Source organism: Epargyreus clarus, unplaced genomic scaffold (genome assembly GCF_041222505.1).
Source record: "Epargyreus clarus isolate Ecla_fem2 unplaced genomic scaffold, WU_Ecla_fem_2.2 ptg000014l, whole genome shotgun sequence".
Lineage (NCBI taxonomy): Eukaryota > Metazoa > Arthropoda > Insecta > Lepidoptera > Hesperiidae > Epargyreus > Epargyreus clarus.
The window spans coordinates 12858755-12877414 of NW_027332222.1; the positions used below are offsets into that span (position 1 = coordinate 12858755).

The 18660-nt window shown below is 34.7% G+C and overlaps 2 protein-coding genes across 4 annotated transcripts; one reads left to right on the top strand and one right to left on the bottom strand.

Annotated features, from left to right (window-relative positions):
- Positions 1–342: 342 nt before the first annotated feature.
- On the bottom strand, positions 343–15953 carry LOC140746896 (RNA-binding protein RO60). Of its 3 annotated transcripts, none has more exons than XM_073079046.1 (12): positions 15825–15953; positions 15226–15550; positions 14751–14922; positions 14225–14383; positions 13635–13843; positions 12688–12893; positions 12250–12386; positions 11860–11991; positions 10314–10499; positions 9695–9828; positions 4267–4520; positions 343–3396 (listed from the first exon to the last, which is right to left on the bottom strand). In XM_073079046.1, the coding sequence occupies exons 2-12, from the start codon at positions 15418–15420 to the stop codon at positions 3261–3263; spliced, it is 1920 nt and encodes a 639-aa protein (XP_072935147.1). In that variant the 5' UTR covers positions 15421–15550; positions 15825–15953; the 3' UTR covers positions 343–3260. The 3 variants fall into 3 exon arrangements, with proteins under 3 accessions (XP_072935147.1, XP_072935144.1, XP_072935146.1); XM_073079043.1 differs by having other exon boundaries at positions 12250–12404; XM_073079045.1 differs by lacking the exon at positions 15825–15953 and adding an exon at positions 15729–15792 and having other exon boundaries at positions 12250–12404.
- Positions 15954–16104: 151 nt separating this feature from the next.
- Positions 16105–17574, top strand: LOC140746897 (uncharacterized). Its single transcript, XM_073079047.1, has one exon. The coding sequence runs from the start codon at positions 16348–16350 to the stop codon at positions 16939–16941; it is 594 nt and encodes a 197-aa protein (XP_072935148.1). The 5' UTR covers positions 16105–16347; the 3' UTR covers positions 16942–17574.
- Positions 17575–18660: the final 1086 nt, after the last annotated feature.

Here is an 18660-nt window from a genome sequence, read left to right on the forward strand (position 1 = left end):
ATTTGTTGTAATCATGATTGTTTTTTTTTTCAATTTCCCCAAGTAGAGCTTTTGTTGTTTTTGAAGCTGACAGCTGTTTTAAACGTTTTTCTTTTCGGCGCGAGAATTTTAATTTCAGTGATCCTCCTTGCGATTAAGAGATTCTTAATGTTGGCATTAACATTCCACTTCTGAGGTAATTTGAACATCCTATATTTATTATAATGGCCACTGGCGCCCCCGCCACACACATAATAGAGAAGTTTGCAGTACTATATTTGGAAGGCATCACCTAACCAACATGAGTCATGACTCAATATTCATAGAACATAGGTTAATTCTTCTTAATAAAACACAATTACGTACTTATTTAAAACTTTATTTATTATGAAAACAAACATGCATACATTTTAGAAATGTTTGTTACATTTTGTTATTCATTGAGTGCAATTTATATGCCGCTGTGAATAAGTTAAAACATAACAGTTATTAACGTGCACTAAACTTAAATGTTTTATATGGAATCATTACACAATTTTTAAAACGGGACGGATGTACATTTTTAGAAATGCATTGATTTATTCTCCAGATTTCAATTTTTTGATACAATTTGTGAGTTTTTTAAAGAAAAATAATTTGAAATTAGAGCAAACCTTCAACTGTTATCTTCAACCATTCTTTTGTTAATGTTAATTTTACTACTATTCCTAGATAGGCTGTTTTAATGTTTCAAGTTATTAGGAGAATCTCAGCCTTGTTTTACCAATATCACTAGTTTTGAAGTTGCCAAGGCATCACTCAATCACAGAATGCAATTTTCTAAGAAATAAGCATCAGCATGTACTCAACTTAGCTACAATAATATATCAACATTGGTTGAAGTGGTGTCCTGGGTTAAACCTGGTTCCGTACTTCCAATGTGCTTTACGCTAATAAGTTGGTGACAAACCATAAAGTAAATCTAAAATTATTAATGTTAAAGTTACATTAACAATAATTTTAGTATTACAATATTTGTTATTTACTTCATGAAACGTCACACTAAAGACCAATCGCAATAAAATAAAAAATAAATAGCGAATGCAATGGTCCATTGAGAATGTTCGTCTAAAAAATTAAAACAAAATAACATACAAGATAAAAAGCGTAATAACTAGCAATTTCGAGTTTTTGTTACTTTTGAAGATTAATAATTACCCGATATAAAAAATACTTAAACTCGAGAGAGTACCAAGTGATCACAGATTCTGAAAATTCCGTTTATATTAGTTCAAAATTAACCAACACTTCCAAACGGATTTACTTAATCTACAAATAATAAGAAATCTGATACCTGCCCATCTCATTAATTCATTAAAGATATTTTTTTAATTCGGCTTTATATAACTTGATGAGGTCAATACATACCTATTATGACATGTAATGTGCATCATATTTTACTTGCACTTTTAGTGGGTATAAAGTATTACTTTAGTTTAAATAGAAATAAATAATAATCGCTAAAAATACATAGTTGACTTGATATATAAAAACATTTTATATAATCGTTTTTCACTCGATAAGAATACAAATATGAGCATGTACCAGTTTTCAAGTAAGACACTTCGTACATATGAATTTAAAGTATACGTCTTAATTTTCCGACACTCAGCAACTTCGAAATGCGGATCGTAAAGATCGTACAAAGGTATAGTCCACTACCATAGCAACTACAAATATAGGGTTCGAGTTACCAAATTCTGAGTGTCCAATGTATGAAGTGCCTTAGTGTACATAAAAAGGATATGATTATTATTATTAACTACTAATACAATGTTTGCCAGCCAGTACGACATGAATAAAAATTACAAATGCATATTTCACTTTGGCAAATAGGAAAGATCATTTATCACGCACAACCTCAACCTAAAAATAAAGTATATTTGAACAGTAAATAAATAAAATTTGAAACTCAATAACTAGAAAATAAACCCAGTACTGGCGCGCAAACATGTCATGGACATTATACAATTAGTTAGTGAAATACAACTTTTATAATTAAAGAAAAGTGATTTCCGTCTAATATTGTCACCTCACCACCAGTCATAAATGAACACATACTAGTGAATATAGTGAGCGTCAGATGCCAAATTTTAGAATAACCGAAAAGACCCTGTTACGAACAATATGCTATACATAATAGAGCCAAATAAAACTGGGTCCACACCTAGGCTTATATCATTATAGAGTATCCATATTACATGTAACAATTAATTCAAGAACAATTGTTTCTATATAATCTCTTCCTGCAACATGAGGAATTGGTAAAAAAATTATGGTGATGCTCCAAAATGAGTTGATTTAATGTTGCAAATATACTTAATGCTACAAATAATGATTATGCTTGCACAAGCTTAGTTCTAAACAATTCTTAAAATAAATGTAATGCGACAAAACAACTACACATAATCAAGTGAATTGTTCTGTCGTCGTCACAACGTGGCTGTGGTAATTGCTTTGTTTATAAGCTTTCATATTTTTTACTAGCGTTGAAGCTTATATGCTACTAACTACTTAAATAATGATAATAAACGATAAAAACAAAAAACTCGTTTCGAACTTGGGACAGAGATCGGAAACAGGCGTTCGCCTAAATATTCACTTGGACACATGCGTAAACAATAAAATGATGGTCCAAATAATAAATAAACACACATTTTAGCTCCTTGCAATAATATTTTCTTTGATTGAAGCTTTTTTTTTTTTGATTGAACCGCACCACCTGATAGTATTTAAATTGATTTTTCGTCATACGTTCCCCAACACGCGATACAATTTATATGTCAGACTTTTATAGTTAGCAATTACGTATTCGATTTATATTAGAATTGCTTGCTATGGGGTTCAGACCTTATCACGGTTTTCATAAAATTGAAAATAAAGAAATACTGAAGTAAGATTTAAGCCCTATTCAGATTGACAGAATAATGATATTTAGCTGACGTACAAACATCCAAATATACGTTTTTTATAAATTTACAAAAAGATAATTACTTAAATTTTAAGTAAAATTATTTATTTTATACTATGTTATCTAATATCCACGAATGTATATTTAGTACATTATATTGCTCTTTATTTAGATATTTTCATCTTGGTAATCCTAAACATTTAGTAGAAGTATATCTGAACTTTACTGATTTTGACAGCCTTTCCGTCTCACTGAATAAGTCCTGAGAATTGCGTACTGGAATCCGTCGTTTGTCAGAAGGGATTGACAGTAGACGAAAGGAGATGACAGTTTACTTGAACTCGCCACGGACGAAGGCGTCTATGACCTTGGGCACGTGTTCGTCGATGCCGATGATGTCGAGCACGCCCTCGTGGCTGCCGTCGGTAGTGCCCACGCGGTGTGAAGCCAACGACATCACTATCAACCTGAAGATTAAATATGTTATTAATGAGAGTATGATATTGTTATTACACACCGGGCGCCAAGTATTTACCGAGCGGATCCTTAGTGGTCCGAATATGTGCGCAGCCTTTTTTAATACGAATGGAGTCACTTGATATTTCAATTTCTTAAAATCTTACTCATAGATTAGTAAAGATTACTCACTCCTAACAAGAAAATGTACCCAGTTTTGAGAATTGAAATGCTAAAATGTCCCTAAAATATTTGAAATAATTATTTATTTATTATGTAAATTGTACATTGTAATTGTAAATTACGCAGTATTAGTTATTTATTCGTAATTTTCTCTAAAAATATTTTTATATGTCAAGAATTCAAAAAAATAACTTACTATAATAAGCCGTTTGTTGTTTCATTCAATTTCAAGGCGCCGAAGTATCTTTACTAATCTATGATCTTACTATGCAATTTTTGCTTAGTCTGGGCAGACCACGATGCAGTGATCTGTTCAAAGTAAGAACTCAGATCGAATGTTTGATGCACCTAGTGTTTCTTATAATAGACATTTATTAAGTATCGATTTTTTCCAGTTAATTTAATTAACTATAAGGTTGATGTTATTATTAAACATCATCTTAAAACTGAATTCTATATATTTTCAAAACAATAAATACTATTACTATAAACATAAACCAAGTGTCAAAAGTATGGATTAGAAATACATATACATTTTTCTTTTTTTTATAATCGTATGATAAGTAATTTTTATTTTATTTCCTTTCATTTGCATGCTACCATATTGTTAGCAGAATAAGAGGACCTAAATTTTGTAACACCTGATTATGTACCTATTCTATTCTATAGGAAGATGTCGATGCAACGATCATACTCACTTAGCATCATGAATGCCAGAAGAGTTTCTATAGCGCTCCAACGCACGCACGGGGCAGTGGTCGGCAACCTTCTTCTCTGGAGAAGGCGGAGGTCCATATCTCCCTCCTGGGCCGCGACCCCCACGGTCTTTGATGTCCAGCTCCATGTAGCGGGAGACACGGTCAACCATGTTAATGAACACGTCGAATTTCTGGTTGGTCTTAGTCGCCCATTCTATTGGTGCGTCCAACTGAACTTTTCCAAGATTAGCTTTCTGTTGAAGAATTTTTATATTTTACATTGTTTCATAACAAATGATTCTTAAAGATACCTGATCTGGTTTGGAAAGTGTGACGCAGATATGTTCCAAATTATTTCTTAAGTAACTTAAGCAACTCATTTGTAATAAAACTCCGTTTAATAATGCCATTGTTTTTTGTTTCCATTTCTTTTTATTCGGTGGACTACATGCTACTTCTGTTACATAAAATATTTATTTTTATTTATTTAATAAGTTTTTGTACACAAAATAAATCATATAATACAGAAGTCATAGAAATAAGGTACAAAGGATTGCTTATTCCCGAATGGAATTTCTTCCAGCAACCCTGGGACAGGAATGTGCATGCGAAAGGCAAAATTAGTGTGCAAAAAAAAAATATATATCAATAATAATAATAAATATATACTATATATACATACATATATATATATATATATATATATATATATAACATACATGGATACATACCGAAAATACACATATACAATTAGTTATGAAAGTGACAGGTAATACTCTTTAACTTTACGTTTAAATATAGTGATAGTCTTAGAGAGACGAATATTAGGCGGAAGTGAATTCCACAGTCTAACCGCATGAACAGAGAAGGAGTGAGAATAAAGAGAGGTTTTATGGGATGGGTAATTTAAAAGAGATTTAAGGTGTGACCTGCAGGGTGCCAGAGAAGGCCGTGCATACGAGAAACGATGCTGCAGGTACGAAGGAGAGGAAGGGTTTTTCAAGATATTATAGAGGAGACAGAGGATTCGAGTATTCCTGCGAAGTCGGATTGGGAGCCACTTGAGATCCTTGCGAAAATGGGAAACACGATCAAATTTTCGTAGGCCAAAAATGAATCTAATACAAAGATTTTGCAAGCGCTCAAGTTTATTTAATGACTCCTCTGTAGCATCCAAATAGCACGCGTCCGCATAATCTAAAATCGGCTGTATGAGAGTTTGAGATAGGGAAATCTTAGTTCTAAAGGGCAAAAAACCTTGAAGGCATTTAAGTGAGTGCAAAGTATAGTGGACCTTACGGCTCACTTCCCGCACATAAGCATCCCACGATAAGTTAGAGTCAAGAATAACGCCAAGATTCTTTACTGTATCAGTAAACGGAATGTGAGTGTTATCAACGATTAATTTTGGTAGTGTTGTGAAATCCAATTGATTGCGATAGTATTTGCTACCAATAATAATGGCTTGTGTTTTATTTGGATTAATCAAAATTCCAAATGCCTTAGCCCATTCAGTAATTCCAAGAAGATCGTCATTCAGTTTGCTAATTTCACTGAGGGCGTTAGGCACCGTAAAGTGACGATAAAGCTGCAAATCGTCTGCATAAAGATGGAAGTTTGAGGATATCATTTTTGTAATGGAATTAATAAAGATAGAGAAAAGCAAAGGAGAGAGAACGCCACCTTGAGGAACGCCAGCAGAGAGTTCACACCAGTCCGAGAAATACTCCCCCTGGTGGACCCGCTGTGACCGTCCTCGAAGATAGGAATTAAACCATGTGACGGCAGAAGTTGAGACGTTAATTGAACTGAGAATACCGGTAAGGATATCGAAGTCCACGGAGGTAAAAGCACTGCTAAAGTCTAACAGAATTAATACAGTTATAGATTTATTTTCTATCGCCCAACGAATATCATCTGTGACATTTAGCAGCGCAGTTACGGTGCTATGACCGGGTCGGAAACCAGATTGGTAAGGGCTAAGAAGAGAGTTGTCAAATAGAAAGGATGAAAGTTGCTTATGGACAATGTGCTCAAGTACTTTAGAAAGAAAAGGCAGAATTGAGATAGGACGAAAATCGGACAGTGAAATGGGGTTTGCTTTTTTCGGCACAGAGGTGATGTTAGCCAGTTTCCAAGCTGAAGGGAATGTACAGGACGATAAAGAGAAGTTCAAAATATGAGAAATTACAGAAAGGATGTTTTCAAGTATAGGTGAGATCATTTTTGAGCACAAATTGTCATTTCCAACCGCGGTCGAAGTAATTGCCTTAATCGATGTTTTAACGTCTTCTTCCGTAGCTACCGTGAGGTTAAATGGCGAACAAGACGGCCTGGGAGAATTTAATAGAGAAAGTAACGTGTTGTTCTTAGTGACTGGATCCAAACAAGAAGGCGTTAAAGAGAAATGTTTGTTTAAGTGGTTTAGATCCATATCACTATCAACAACAGGTGAAGTTTTGCGAATGCCTACTGATTTAAGGAATTTCCAAACCTCAGCGGAGCTACGATTGACAAGAGAGTCGTGGAAATAGCGTCTCTTAGCATCTCTACACAGACGATTGCAGCGATTCCGTAGCTGTTTAAACATGACCAGATTCCGCTCTGATGGACAACGTTTATATTTCTTCTTGGCTTTATCCCTAAGACCCATGTAATGCTTGATAGCCGGGGTAAGCCAAGGAGCAGGAGCATGCTTGATTTTGACACGTCTAAGGGGTGCGTGATGGTTGTATAATCTGAGTATCTGATAGTTGAACTCGCGCACCTTGTCGTCGATGCTGGCGCTGTTCATAAGCAATGTCCAGTCTATAGCATCGGCGTCACGTCGCAATGCCTCCAAGTCGATGCCTTTATAACTACGAAGAATAAGATATTGCGATTTACGCTTAGAAGAACGGATACGATAAGATAGATACACAAGATCATGGTATGAAAAAGAAGAAGTGAGTTGCCCATGTGTATCGACGTTACCAGGTGATGAGACAATCATGAGGTCTAAAAGAGACGGGGTGCAGTTAGGAAAATGGTGAGTTGGCCCAAGTGGCAGAATATGAAGATTGTAAGAAGTTAACAAAGTTTGAAGTTTAGAGGCGCGGAGATCATTCTTAACAAACATGTGTTAAAGTCTCCCATTATTATGACATGGTCAAAAATAGGACACATGTCTACTAAAATATCGTCTAGGGTGCTAAAATAGTCAATATTCAGATTAGGGCAGTACAATACACCGAGTAACACTTTAGAGGTATGAATAATGACTTCAATAAATAAGTATTCCGCTGACTCGGTGTATTGAGAAGGGGAAGCACTAACCACTTTAAACGGAATATCAGCGCGTAGGTAAATGCAAACACCTCCGCAACCTTTACCGATTCTATCATTGCGGATAAGGACATATCCTGGTAACGCGAACTGGGAGGAAAGAAGAGAGGGTTTAAGGAAGGATTCCGAGATTAGTACTGCGTCCAGATGAGCAGTGCTAAAAGATGCCAGAAGGTCGGAATAATGTGCCGGAATACTCTGCGCATTTATATGAACAATATTAAAGTTGGGTAAATAACTGGCGTAAGTAGCGGATATCTGGTCATGCAAGGTTAGACAGGCAGAAGAATCACTGTCCGCACTAATAAAACTGCTGTTTGATGAAGAGCATGAAAAAAAACTATCATTTATATCAATGAAATCATCCATAATATATATACTATAACAAATGTAACAATAAGTATATTACAAAAAATAAAAAATAAGATAAAAAATTAAACAAAATCGATGCACAAACCTACGAATTACTCACTATCAGGTGTGTTGAAAGAAATTCACAATTATATCTATTAAAATGATACAATATTTTAGTAATACACAAAAAAAAAGATTTATAAAAAGAAAAAAACAAAAAGAAATAGTTATGTAAGGCATAGGTAAAGTAAACAGAAGAGAGAGAAAAAAAAAAGAACAAACAAAATAAAATTAAGGACAAAATTGACGCTAAAAATAATTAATTATAAACATCAACACACAGCACACATACTACAAAGAATAGCATGAGAGTCACTTAACAATGTAAACGTGATATGGGTAACGGAACGTAGACTGTTCTTGACGTTGTCAAACACAAGCGACACACGTTAAATGTCATAATGTCAATTGTCAGTTCTGACTTTTGGTTGCTAACATGCAATTATATTCCTTATATTATACACAACGGATTAATGAATTTAAATGTGTAAACAAGGCGAGTAAAGTGATAAATATTATTTTAGCATACCGACAAATAAACTCATAAATTCGCATAGTATTACGCGACCAAATCTGAAAGTTTTACGGGATAGTTCAGTTAGTGTTTACGTATTAATTTGTTGTAAACAACTAGGATATTGAAAAGCTATCGGCGTCGGGTTTTCCGGGCAGCATTAGTACTCTTAGTTGCGGCGTTATTAGGGGACAATTGTGCGGAATGGCTTGACTCACAGGCTGCACCAGTGGTCTCCGATGGATATTGTGCAATAAGTGACTGAAGTTCTACCATGGATTCAATTTTCCGTTTCGATTTATTTGGAAGGAGAACCATAATTTTACCTTCAACCGTCCAGGAGTTCTTCATGCCAAAATGCTTCCGTGCTGACATAAAAGCCCTATGCCGCACTTGGGTCAAGAACTCAGAGATAGTGACCCCGGTACCTTTGAGAGTTGTTTTACTGTCCCATATGGCCTGCCGATGTTGGATGTCATGGAACCTGACGAGAACTGGTCTAATCTTGCCTTTAAAAGTACCCAGACGATGACATACACGTAAGTTATCCATTGATGTATCGGTCACTTTCATTTTGTCGGATATAATGTTGTATATCGTCTCATGAAGTTTTTCATTGTCCTTTTCAGGCAGTCCATGGAATAATAACACCTTCCTGCGCATGAAAGTTTCATGTCTGTCCAAACCAAGTGAAAGGAGTTCCATTTGGGATTTTATTGTACTTAAAGTTTGCCAGACAAAAGACTTAAATTCAGTGAACTCACGGGACAGGGAAGCGATGTCAGGATGCACTGAACTTGCACTAGCTGAGCACTTCTGCAGTTTGGCCTCATAATCAGCCATGCGTGAAGAGAATATCTTCTCCAGCTCCTCCAGATTGTTCACCAGTTGTACATCCATATTACTTAGGTAGATGCAATTAAGCCCAAGTAAGTGATTAGGAGAAATGACTTGTAAAGTGATAGTAGATAGTGAGTATAGTAGGGTTTACTATAAAACTAATGCATGTGCAGATTAAATTTAGGTCAATTAATAATTTTAATTAAAGAAAATAAGGAGCACACTAAATTTGCGTATGTTATTTGCAACTACCCGTCGCAAAAAAAAATATGTTGGAAAAGGAATGTTCTGAGTGATAATTACATTGATGTATTGTTCTTTCCATTTGGTTCTTACCCTAAAGACAAACTCAGCCTCCTCAATGCTGGAGAAATTGCGTTCAATAGTCACAAGTTGTACGCCATCGTCCGTAAACACCGCAAGCTTTACGTTCTTCTCACGTTTCAACAGTTGTAGAGCCAAAACAATAGCTAAAATAATTCATGGTACATAAGTAAACTGAAAATAACATGTTAAACGAAATATAGGTTATGTATCACAAGATAGTTTTGGCGTGCAGAAGGCAAATAAGTAAAATCAAATTGGATCAATATTTTTTTAAGAAAATCGTGGACAAACTTAGATGTGTATAGTCCGCGCCAAACTGCTAGTCCACTATGAGTTGCGAGCAGGTATAGTCATACAATTTGCTATGGCGACGCGATTCATTTCTGTATTCAGAGCGGACTAACAGTTTTACGCGGACTGTCCTATGTATGTAACATAGGGGTCGAATACAGGAACTCCTTTTTTGAAGTCAGTTAAAAATAAGATTGAATGAGCTAGTGTGTCTATGTTTGTTTATATGTGTGTGCGCGCATATGTATGCGTGTACGATATATTGTATGGTGTATGCTTTGTTTGCGTATGTATGCTTTGTTTGCGTATGTATTGCAATCATTGCAATTCAAGTTACCCGCATGTCCAGGCGTCACGTTCTTGTTGTAGAAACACTCGGCGTGCAAGTGCTTCTTGCTCTCCTTGGTCTCGGTGTCAGTGTCGCCGCCGCCACCGCCGTTGGTGGTGTTAGCAGCAACGACGATTGCTTTTGCTGCCTTTTTGGCCTTCCTCGTCACTATAAAGTTTTTGCAGAAATGACGACCTGAGAAACAAATAGATCTTATCCACTTGCAATTAACAAATTAAATAATAAAGGTAATTTTTAGGGTTCCGTACCCAAGGGGTAAAAACGGAACCCCATTACTAAGAATTCGCTCTGTCCGTCTGCCACAGGGCTCTATCTCTGGACCATAATAGATAGACACTTGGAATTTTTAAACAGGATGCATAATGGTGGCCTCTATAACAACATAAAAATAGAATAAAGATGAATATTAAAGGAAGTCTCCATACAAAAAATCCGTATTTTCGGCATTTTTCGATCTAACTGTTAAACCGTACCAGGAAGGCAGTTGAAATTTTTACAAACCATTTACTACTGTAACTGCTATTATAATAAATACAAATAAGAACAATAAAACATATGTTAATAAATTTATTTTAATTTTTGCTGGTATGGAAGCCTCCATAAGAGAGTTCAACTCGTACTTGGCGAATTATATTAGGTCACGACTATTTTTATATATGAGCCCTTTGAAGGGTTGTCATAAGCTTCCAATTGATATTAAGTACCAAAAACGAGTTTATAATAAATATATTGCGCAAAAATCCAGTGTTCATTTCAGGGAAAGCCCTGTTCAATAAACAATGTACAGTAAAACCCGTTTAAGACGATTTCATAGGGACCCAACCAAAAACGCGTCTTAAGCGAGAAAACGTATTAAGCGGGATAAGACAAAACTATAAGATCTTCAATGGATTGTTATGTCGTAGGCTGCCACATTGCCATCAATAGAAGAATATTCAGGAAAACCCTGCAATATCACGTGTTGTTCTTCTTCTTCCACCATGACGTCAACCCCGTTATTCCTGAAACCTGCTTCTTGAAACAATTTTGAATGGTTTCAAGCATAATTGCTTCCCATGCCGCGGCAATGTTAAAATCGCATCATGCACGGTCAAGGGTCGTTTGCTATCAGAGCGTTCCACTTCTTGAAGATAACGATAAGTCTCGTCCTGTAACCTTGTTTAAGGACCTTTATTATTCCCTGATCCATCGGTTGTATTACCAGTTCCTTCAGCCAGTTACGAATTAGGCGTATTAAACGGGATGTCGAAGCGTATTAAGCGTTAAAAAAATGTATGAAAACATGTCTCAAAATGCAGGGACTAGAAGAAAATGACGTATTATGCGAGAAATCGTATTAAACGTGATCGTCTTAAGCGGGTTCTACTGTATTTTTCATTTACTATGGTAGGCTAATTTGGCTTCATTAATAGAACTAAAGACAAGCTTACTATCTTCTTGAAACATAGCTGCATTCCAATGAAAAGAACATGATAAATTATTATGAATTCCAATAATTGAGATACTTTATGACTACTCTCAATTATTATAGTACCTTTAAACATATTGTGTCTCATATCCATGGTAATGAGGTACTTCTGGTTCGTGGGCTCTGTCAGGAGCCAGGTCTGATCAATGAGCTTGTTCAACGCAGCAAGAATAGCAGGGTTTGGCGGATGATCGATGCCTGTAAAAAATAATTTGCGAATGTATGCCAAAGGCCAATAAATAAAAATTAGTTTAATAATAGATGCTGTTTTAATTTTCAATCTTTAACACTACCACGTGCTTATATAAAAACAAAATAATCTGCACAAAAAATCATACTTAAAATTGTTAAACTCAGTTGTGTCCCTGCTAGAGGATCGAACCATTTGTGTGCGATTATGATTAACAATGCACTATGTATTTTGCAGTACATAATTTGCAGTCACTATTTACTAACCCCAGAATTTAACTTCCTTGGGATGTCTCCTGCTGACAGCCCACTCCCACTGTTGGGTCTTGGTGTCGAAAATCTGACGAGTGCGTCGGCGTTGCTGTCTCTCCAAGACCACTTTGGCCTTTTCATATTTCAAGGGTCTGTTTGTAAAATACATACTAAAGAATCATAAAAATGCACTTTATTGATCTTTCAGTGAAAGGTTTAAAACGGTAGACCTCATTGTGTATAAACAACTGTCCTTTACACGAACTAACTTAAACGAAAGCATTTTTTAAAGGAAAGTAATCCTAACTTAATATTGTAAATGCACATCTGAGTATGTTTGTTCACACATTCATTTATCTACACTTTCATGCCAGCAAAGCAGTGGCTAAAAGCTAGTTTAAAATAAACTAAGTTTAACTAATCAAAATAAATTAAGTATGCATAAAGACTTACTTCGACTTCTTTTTATAATTGCACAGAGTAATGTATACTTCCAGGGGTGTTACTTTCGATTTCTGTACAACATCCTTGTTGTTAAGCAAGGATAACAGAACGGCAGTGGTCGTGGATTCATTGGTAAGGAAGCCCATATTGTGAACACGTTGGATGTTATACAGGAGTTGGTCTAGTGGCATCTCTGGCAAAATAGCATCCCAAATCTAAAATAGTGATAAATCTCAATTTTAAAAACTGTTAAATGTCAAAAGAGTCTATTTAGATACCTGTAACCAATACCATATAGGATTTACTCTGAGTCAAAGGTAATCTGAGTGTAAAGTAGGAATACCTCATTAAAATGTTTGCATCATGACTAATTAGAACACCATAATATGAATTTCTAATCTAAGATAGTAATGCAGCAGTACTCTTATATGGCAAAATGAAATGAAGCAATAAGATGTGATTTTTTTAATTGATCTTGTAAGTGATCTAGTGAACTTAGCAATATATTAAAAATATTCAATTAATATAAACAGAATTATTTTAGAAAGTCAGCCTCACTATCATTTTCCTTTGGTAAGTATATTAATATGGATGTGACACAAGGGATTTGTATACGACAAAGGCTGTTGCCCTACGTAAAGGGGTTATGTGACTAATGTGTCCCAGTAACCCAGTAATAAATACACTGGGGTTTCTAGTTTATAATTAGATTAAAATATAATTGTATTGCATGTATGTTACCTACACGGAAAAAATGTATAGTCAATATTTGTATACATAGTACATACACACTTAAAAATGTTATTACTGTATACAGATAATAAATAACTACGAAAAACGAGAGATGCGTGTCAGGAATTCGAAAGTTGAATCTACTAGTACGGAAGCCGAATTTCCAAACACGCTCAATTGCTATCTAATTAACAGATCACTATCTAATTTACTAAGTAACTTACATCTTGCGTAGTAAGTAGATGTGCAGGTACATGATCCAGGGTGAAATGGTTTTGTGTGACCATATCTGCTGCAGCAACTGGATCCTCGCAGTGACGGAAATCTTCCACTTTCTGAATGTAATCGTAAATCTCCTTCGTCTCTTCACAGTCAATCATCTGTTTCGCGCGCTTTAGTCCAAAGATGACATACTTTACAATTGCGTCCCTTGCTACATTTAAAAAAATAAAAAATAATTGTCATTATACCATCACTAGAAAAGGCTCCCTTTGCATGTTAAATGATATGATTGCATGATAAATTCTTTACGTTACAGTGAATAGATTCATAATATGAAACCACATTTTTACTTTATTGCATTTTAGTGAAAATGTTTTTAAAATGTCTCTATTGTGTAGTGTTTACAGTTCTAACAAGCATATTCAAAAGTATTTTTATATGAAGTTGCAATCAATAAAATTCTTAATATTGAATGCCGTTGTTAAAGAAACTTGAAAGAAAAAGGTTAAAAGTAAAAAAAAGTGGAAAGAATATTACAATAGACAGTGCAAGAAACAGACTGAATCAGAATAAAAATGCACGTCTGGATTACCTTTGTGGTCACGATCAACTTTAACATGAGATTTCTTCATGAGGATTTTGTGGGAGCGCCCGTATCTAGCTCTGACTCTAGTAACCTCTTTTGCCAGCTCTAGGGGGTCTTTGCTTAGATACCACTCAGTAATGTATCTGCACCATCCACGTCCATTTCCTATGACAATAAAATGGGCGTAATTCGGTCTGATGTCTATTGTAGTATTATAATACGTTAGTTAGAGAAGTAACAAAATAAATTTAGTTTAATATTACAATTTATTGTCCTAAAACTGCAAGTTTTATACATCAATGAACACATATTTCACGATGACTTAAACAGTCTCTTTACTTGCTGGTTGTCTTAATAATTTATGATTTATTTATTTGTATAACGTAATCAACAGTTAGTTACAGAACTGTTATTTAGTTATACTGTTATAAAATCTGGCTTCTACTATTAGAATACACGAATGTTTTATAAAAAGTTTATTATTCAATATCAGATACCTATTTATATCTGATTTTGTGATGAAAATAATTACCTGTTTGAAATAATCTAGTAAATTTATTGAAGAACATCATGTCTTCAGTCTTGCTTATCTCTACGGCAGCCTTGTATGTAGCTTCTTTGACAGCTGGAGGCCCAACAAGAAGACATTTTGTGAACGCAAATGCAATGGTCTCGAATCTAGTGTACCAGCCATTTTTATATGCCTAAAATATTTAAATACTTTTTATATCTTATACGAACAATGTTGTATACATAAATAAGTACATAGAATAGACCCTGGAAAACATATAGGAAAAATTAGACATGGTTTCTAGTCATTGACTAAATTAATCTCCATACAATTTATTAAATAATTAAAGGGTAAGTATACAGTAAGTATGTTCCAGTTACCCATAAATTCCCCACTCCTCTCGCTTTAAATTCAAAAACAAAACATTAGATATTGTTTTCGAAATTAATATCAATTACAATAAAAAGCATTTTTTTAAAAGTTCTATGAAAGTTACCTGCAATATAATATCAATGACTTCGGCATGGTTTTCCCTGTTCTCGAGTGCATCGGTTATCACTTGCAGACTGTCGATTTCGAAGTATTTAGCGGCGGTCCAGCAACCCGGGAAGTACTTGGGTATTTCGTTGCCGGTATGGATAAATCTTGTCAAGCGGTTTCGCAGTTGCGGATCGAGACTGGACGACGTCATTATAACCCTCCTTTCGTCCTCGATAACTCAACTTCAGTGACAGCGACGTAAATAGGTAAATGCAAATTGCAAAACTCGCAATTGCACCGACCACGTACACTCATCAAATATCACTTCGTAGATCACTCACCTGTAGAAAACACGACCAATATTAAAGGTAAATGCACTGAACGAAAAGACTATTAATTTTTTGTCGGTACTAGAGCGAAACATGTGCCACAATAAAATGAGGATGTGGCCAGAAAAAACGGACAATGGACGAAGGCACGAATTTTTCTCTTTCAAAAATTAATATGTATTTTTCATACCACAATGCAAAGTATATATTTATAGTTTAAATCAGCAGTAAATACAGTAAATTAGGTATTAATTTCCCACTAAAAACAAATTTTCCAAAAACCTACCTCGCTGCTCGTTTTTGTAACTTAATTATTTGACAGCTAGGAACAGTTTACAGATCACACATAAAAACTAAAAAATAAATAATTAGTCTAAATTAATGTAATGTTAATCGAATCTTAATTTCAATTCTGTAAATCGCTAATAGTTTGGATTTGGAAAGATTTTTTTATTAAAATCGAGTTTGAGGCGTATATTTTCTCTTTATTTTTATCATTATATCTAATCTGTTGTACTGCTGCCGTAAGTTCCGTAAGGCAGACAAAGAGAAACTTGTCATTTGTCAATTGAACTGACATTTGAGTTGACTTATTTGAGATAAATATTTGTACTAATAAAACACAAAGTTTTATTAAAGGGAATTAAAATTCTTTGTTTATATAAATTCACAGAATACCTTTTTTATATATTTTCAACGTCTGTACCTCATAAAAGGTACTATACAAGATATCGTACACGCTAAATTCGCAGAATATCGTTTATCGATATCGAACTATACAGGATAAGAAATCATATCTTTTAATCTACATGAGTTTGGATTTGGAGGAAGCGAACGAAACGCAACAACTAATGCAAAATGATGGGGAGGAAGAGGAGCCGAAGATATCGCAATCAGCCACCTCTCCTGTCACGAGTAACAAGATGTCCAGTGGGGCGGCTAGCATGACGTCGAAGAACCACGGGCAGACCTTCACGAGTGCTGGGAACAGCATAAGCGAGGCTACCAAGTTGTCTTACGTCAACGAGCGACGACTACACCGTGATTATATGCGCACTAATAACAATAGACCAAAACACATCCCGAAAGAGACACCAGACGTCAAACACATGGAAAAGGCTCTTCTAGAGCTACTCGAAGATTTCCATACTGGTAAACTGAGTGCATTTGGCACTGGGTGTAGTATGGAACAGATGATCAACATACGCGACCAACAGGAGCACCTCGCCAGATTGCACTTCAAGTTGTATGGAGATGCAGAAAAACCTACTGATGAAAGCTTTGAAGCTACTTCTAAGGACAAAATGACTCAGCTAGTACAGAGCTTGGAGCAATTGTCTACATCTATAGAGCATTTACACTCCGATGGCAACAATACCAGTAATCCTAGTAGTAAAGAGTGAACTCTAGTATATTGCACTATTTTCATTATATAAATGTATCTTAAAAGTATTAAATTAAACAGATTCCCCTGATGTATAATTTTTAGGAGTATAGGGTGACCAAACTATAATGCACATTAGATACTTAATGTGCATTATATACTTCCTGGGTCAGGTTATTGAATGCTATTTCCTTTCAAAATACATGTATGGTAAATGGTAACAGAATTATGCAAAATAGGTTTTTATAGACAACTTAATATCAATTTAATCATCTTAGTTTTGGAAAAAGCCATATTATGATTGTAATATGATACTGTGCTTTTGTTTGTTCATGGAAATAAATATGTTTTAAAAATTCCTTATTGAGCTATGTTGGGCAACTTACAATTTTAAGGGGGTTTTTTCCTAAAGCCTCTAAAAGTGGTGTTGGTTTTTTATTAAATATTTATTATGACCATTAATGTCTTAGCTTATGCATATATTTGTACAATGAATTTGTCATTCAATATTTTAAAGTGATTTGATTACACAAATTTAAGTTATAATACTGTTATGTAATATTTAAGCCTAACATCTGTGTATTACTTTTGGGAATTATTATTATTTAATTAATGTAATTTTATTTGATAAATATACGATATAGCCACTTTTTATTATTTTGAAAATTTTGCCACAATAATAGTTACCTAAAAATGAAATTGGGTTTTTAATACCAGTTCCTAGGGGAGAGGGGGGGGGGGGGAGATGGGATACAGCTAAATAATACGAATTTCTCTTAAACTAGCAGACTAAGCTTAGGCGGAAGGGTCGGCCGAAACATGGTAGTAGTTGTTGGCTTAGCTTAGAACTTATGAAGCGATTTTCAAGCAGGCGAGACAGGGCACGGGTCACATAACAGACAATCGGACACGTTTCGCCTAAATTGCGATTTTCTTCGTCAATGTTGCGCGTTTAGTTTGAAATAAACATCTATTCCGCTTCCGCGCGCAGGCGTTGAAGCAAAACGCTCCATGGATTTCTGTCTCCTATTGTGTTTCTTATTATTCTTACCACACTTTTATTAGCTTGGGTTGTATCAATGTATGTATGTATGTAACGGAATCTTTGAACTCGATTTTTACCCACTTTGAACGGTCCGATTAATTTAAAATTTTGAACAATTATCAAGAACCGATGACAATAAACGATTTTAATAATTCGTAATTTACTGTTCGTATTTAAGCTTTGCATGCATTTATTCAGTGCATGTGAAATATTTATATATTAATTTTCTTTCCAATAATGGTAATTAAAAAGAGATAAAAGCAATTCTCTATAAAGACTACGATACATTGATAGTTTCGCTGATATTACAAAATATTCACAAGATGATTAATTTACATTAAAGGGATCGTCTGCCACTTATGTAGCTCAAGATACAAAAAGGCTTTCTCTTTTTATGCATATCATTAAATTCGACTTTACTTGAAGTAGGTATTCGGTGCTCTCATATAAGACGTGTCGTGACGTGTAACTATATCATTGATGTAGGTATACCTAAGTAAAATCACAATTGCTATATCTTAGGGAATATACCTACGTGGGTCAAACTTATTTCAATCATTTTCGTTGAACCGTTAATGATGCCGTGACTAGAACCATTAAAACATTTTTGCATGAAATAACGTCTTAAGTAAAAGAAAGTTATTACATTTTAAAATCTAGATTTAAAGTGCGATATATGTATTAAAGGAAGGA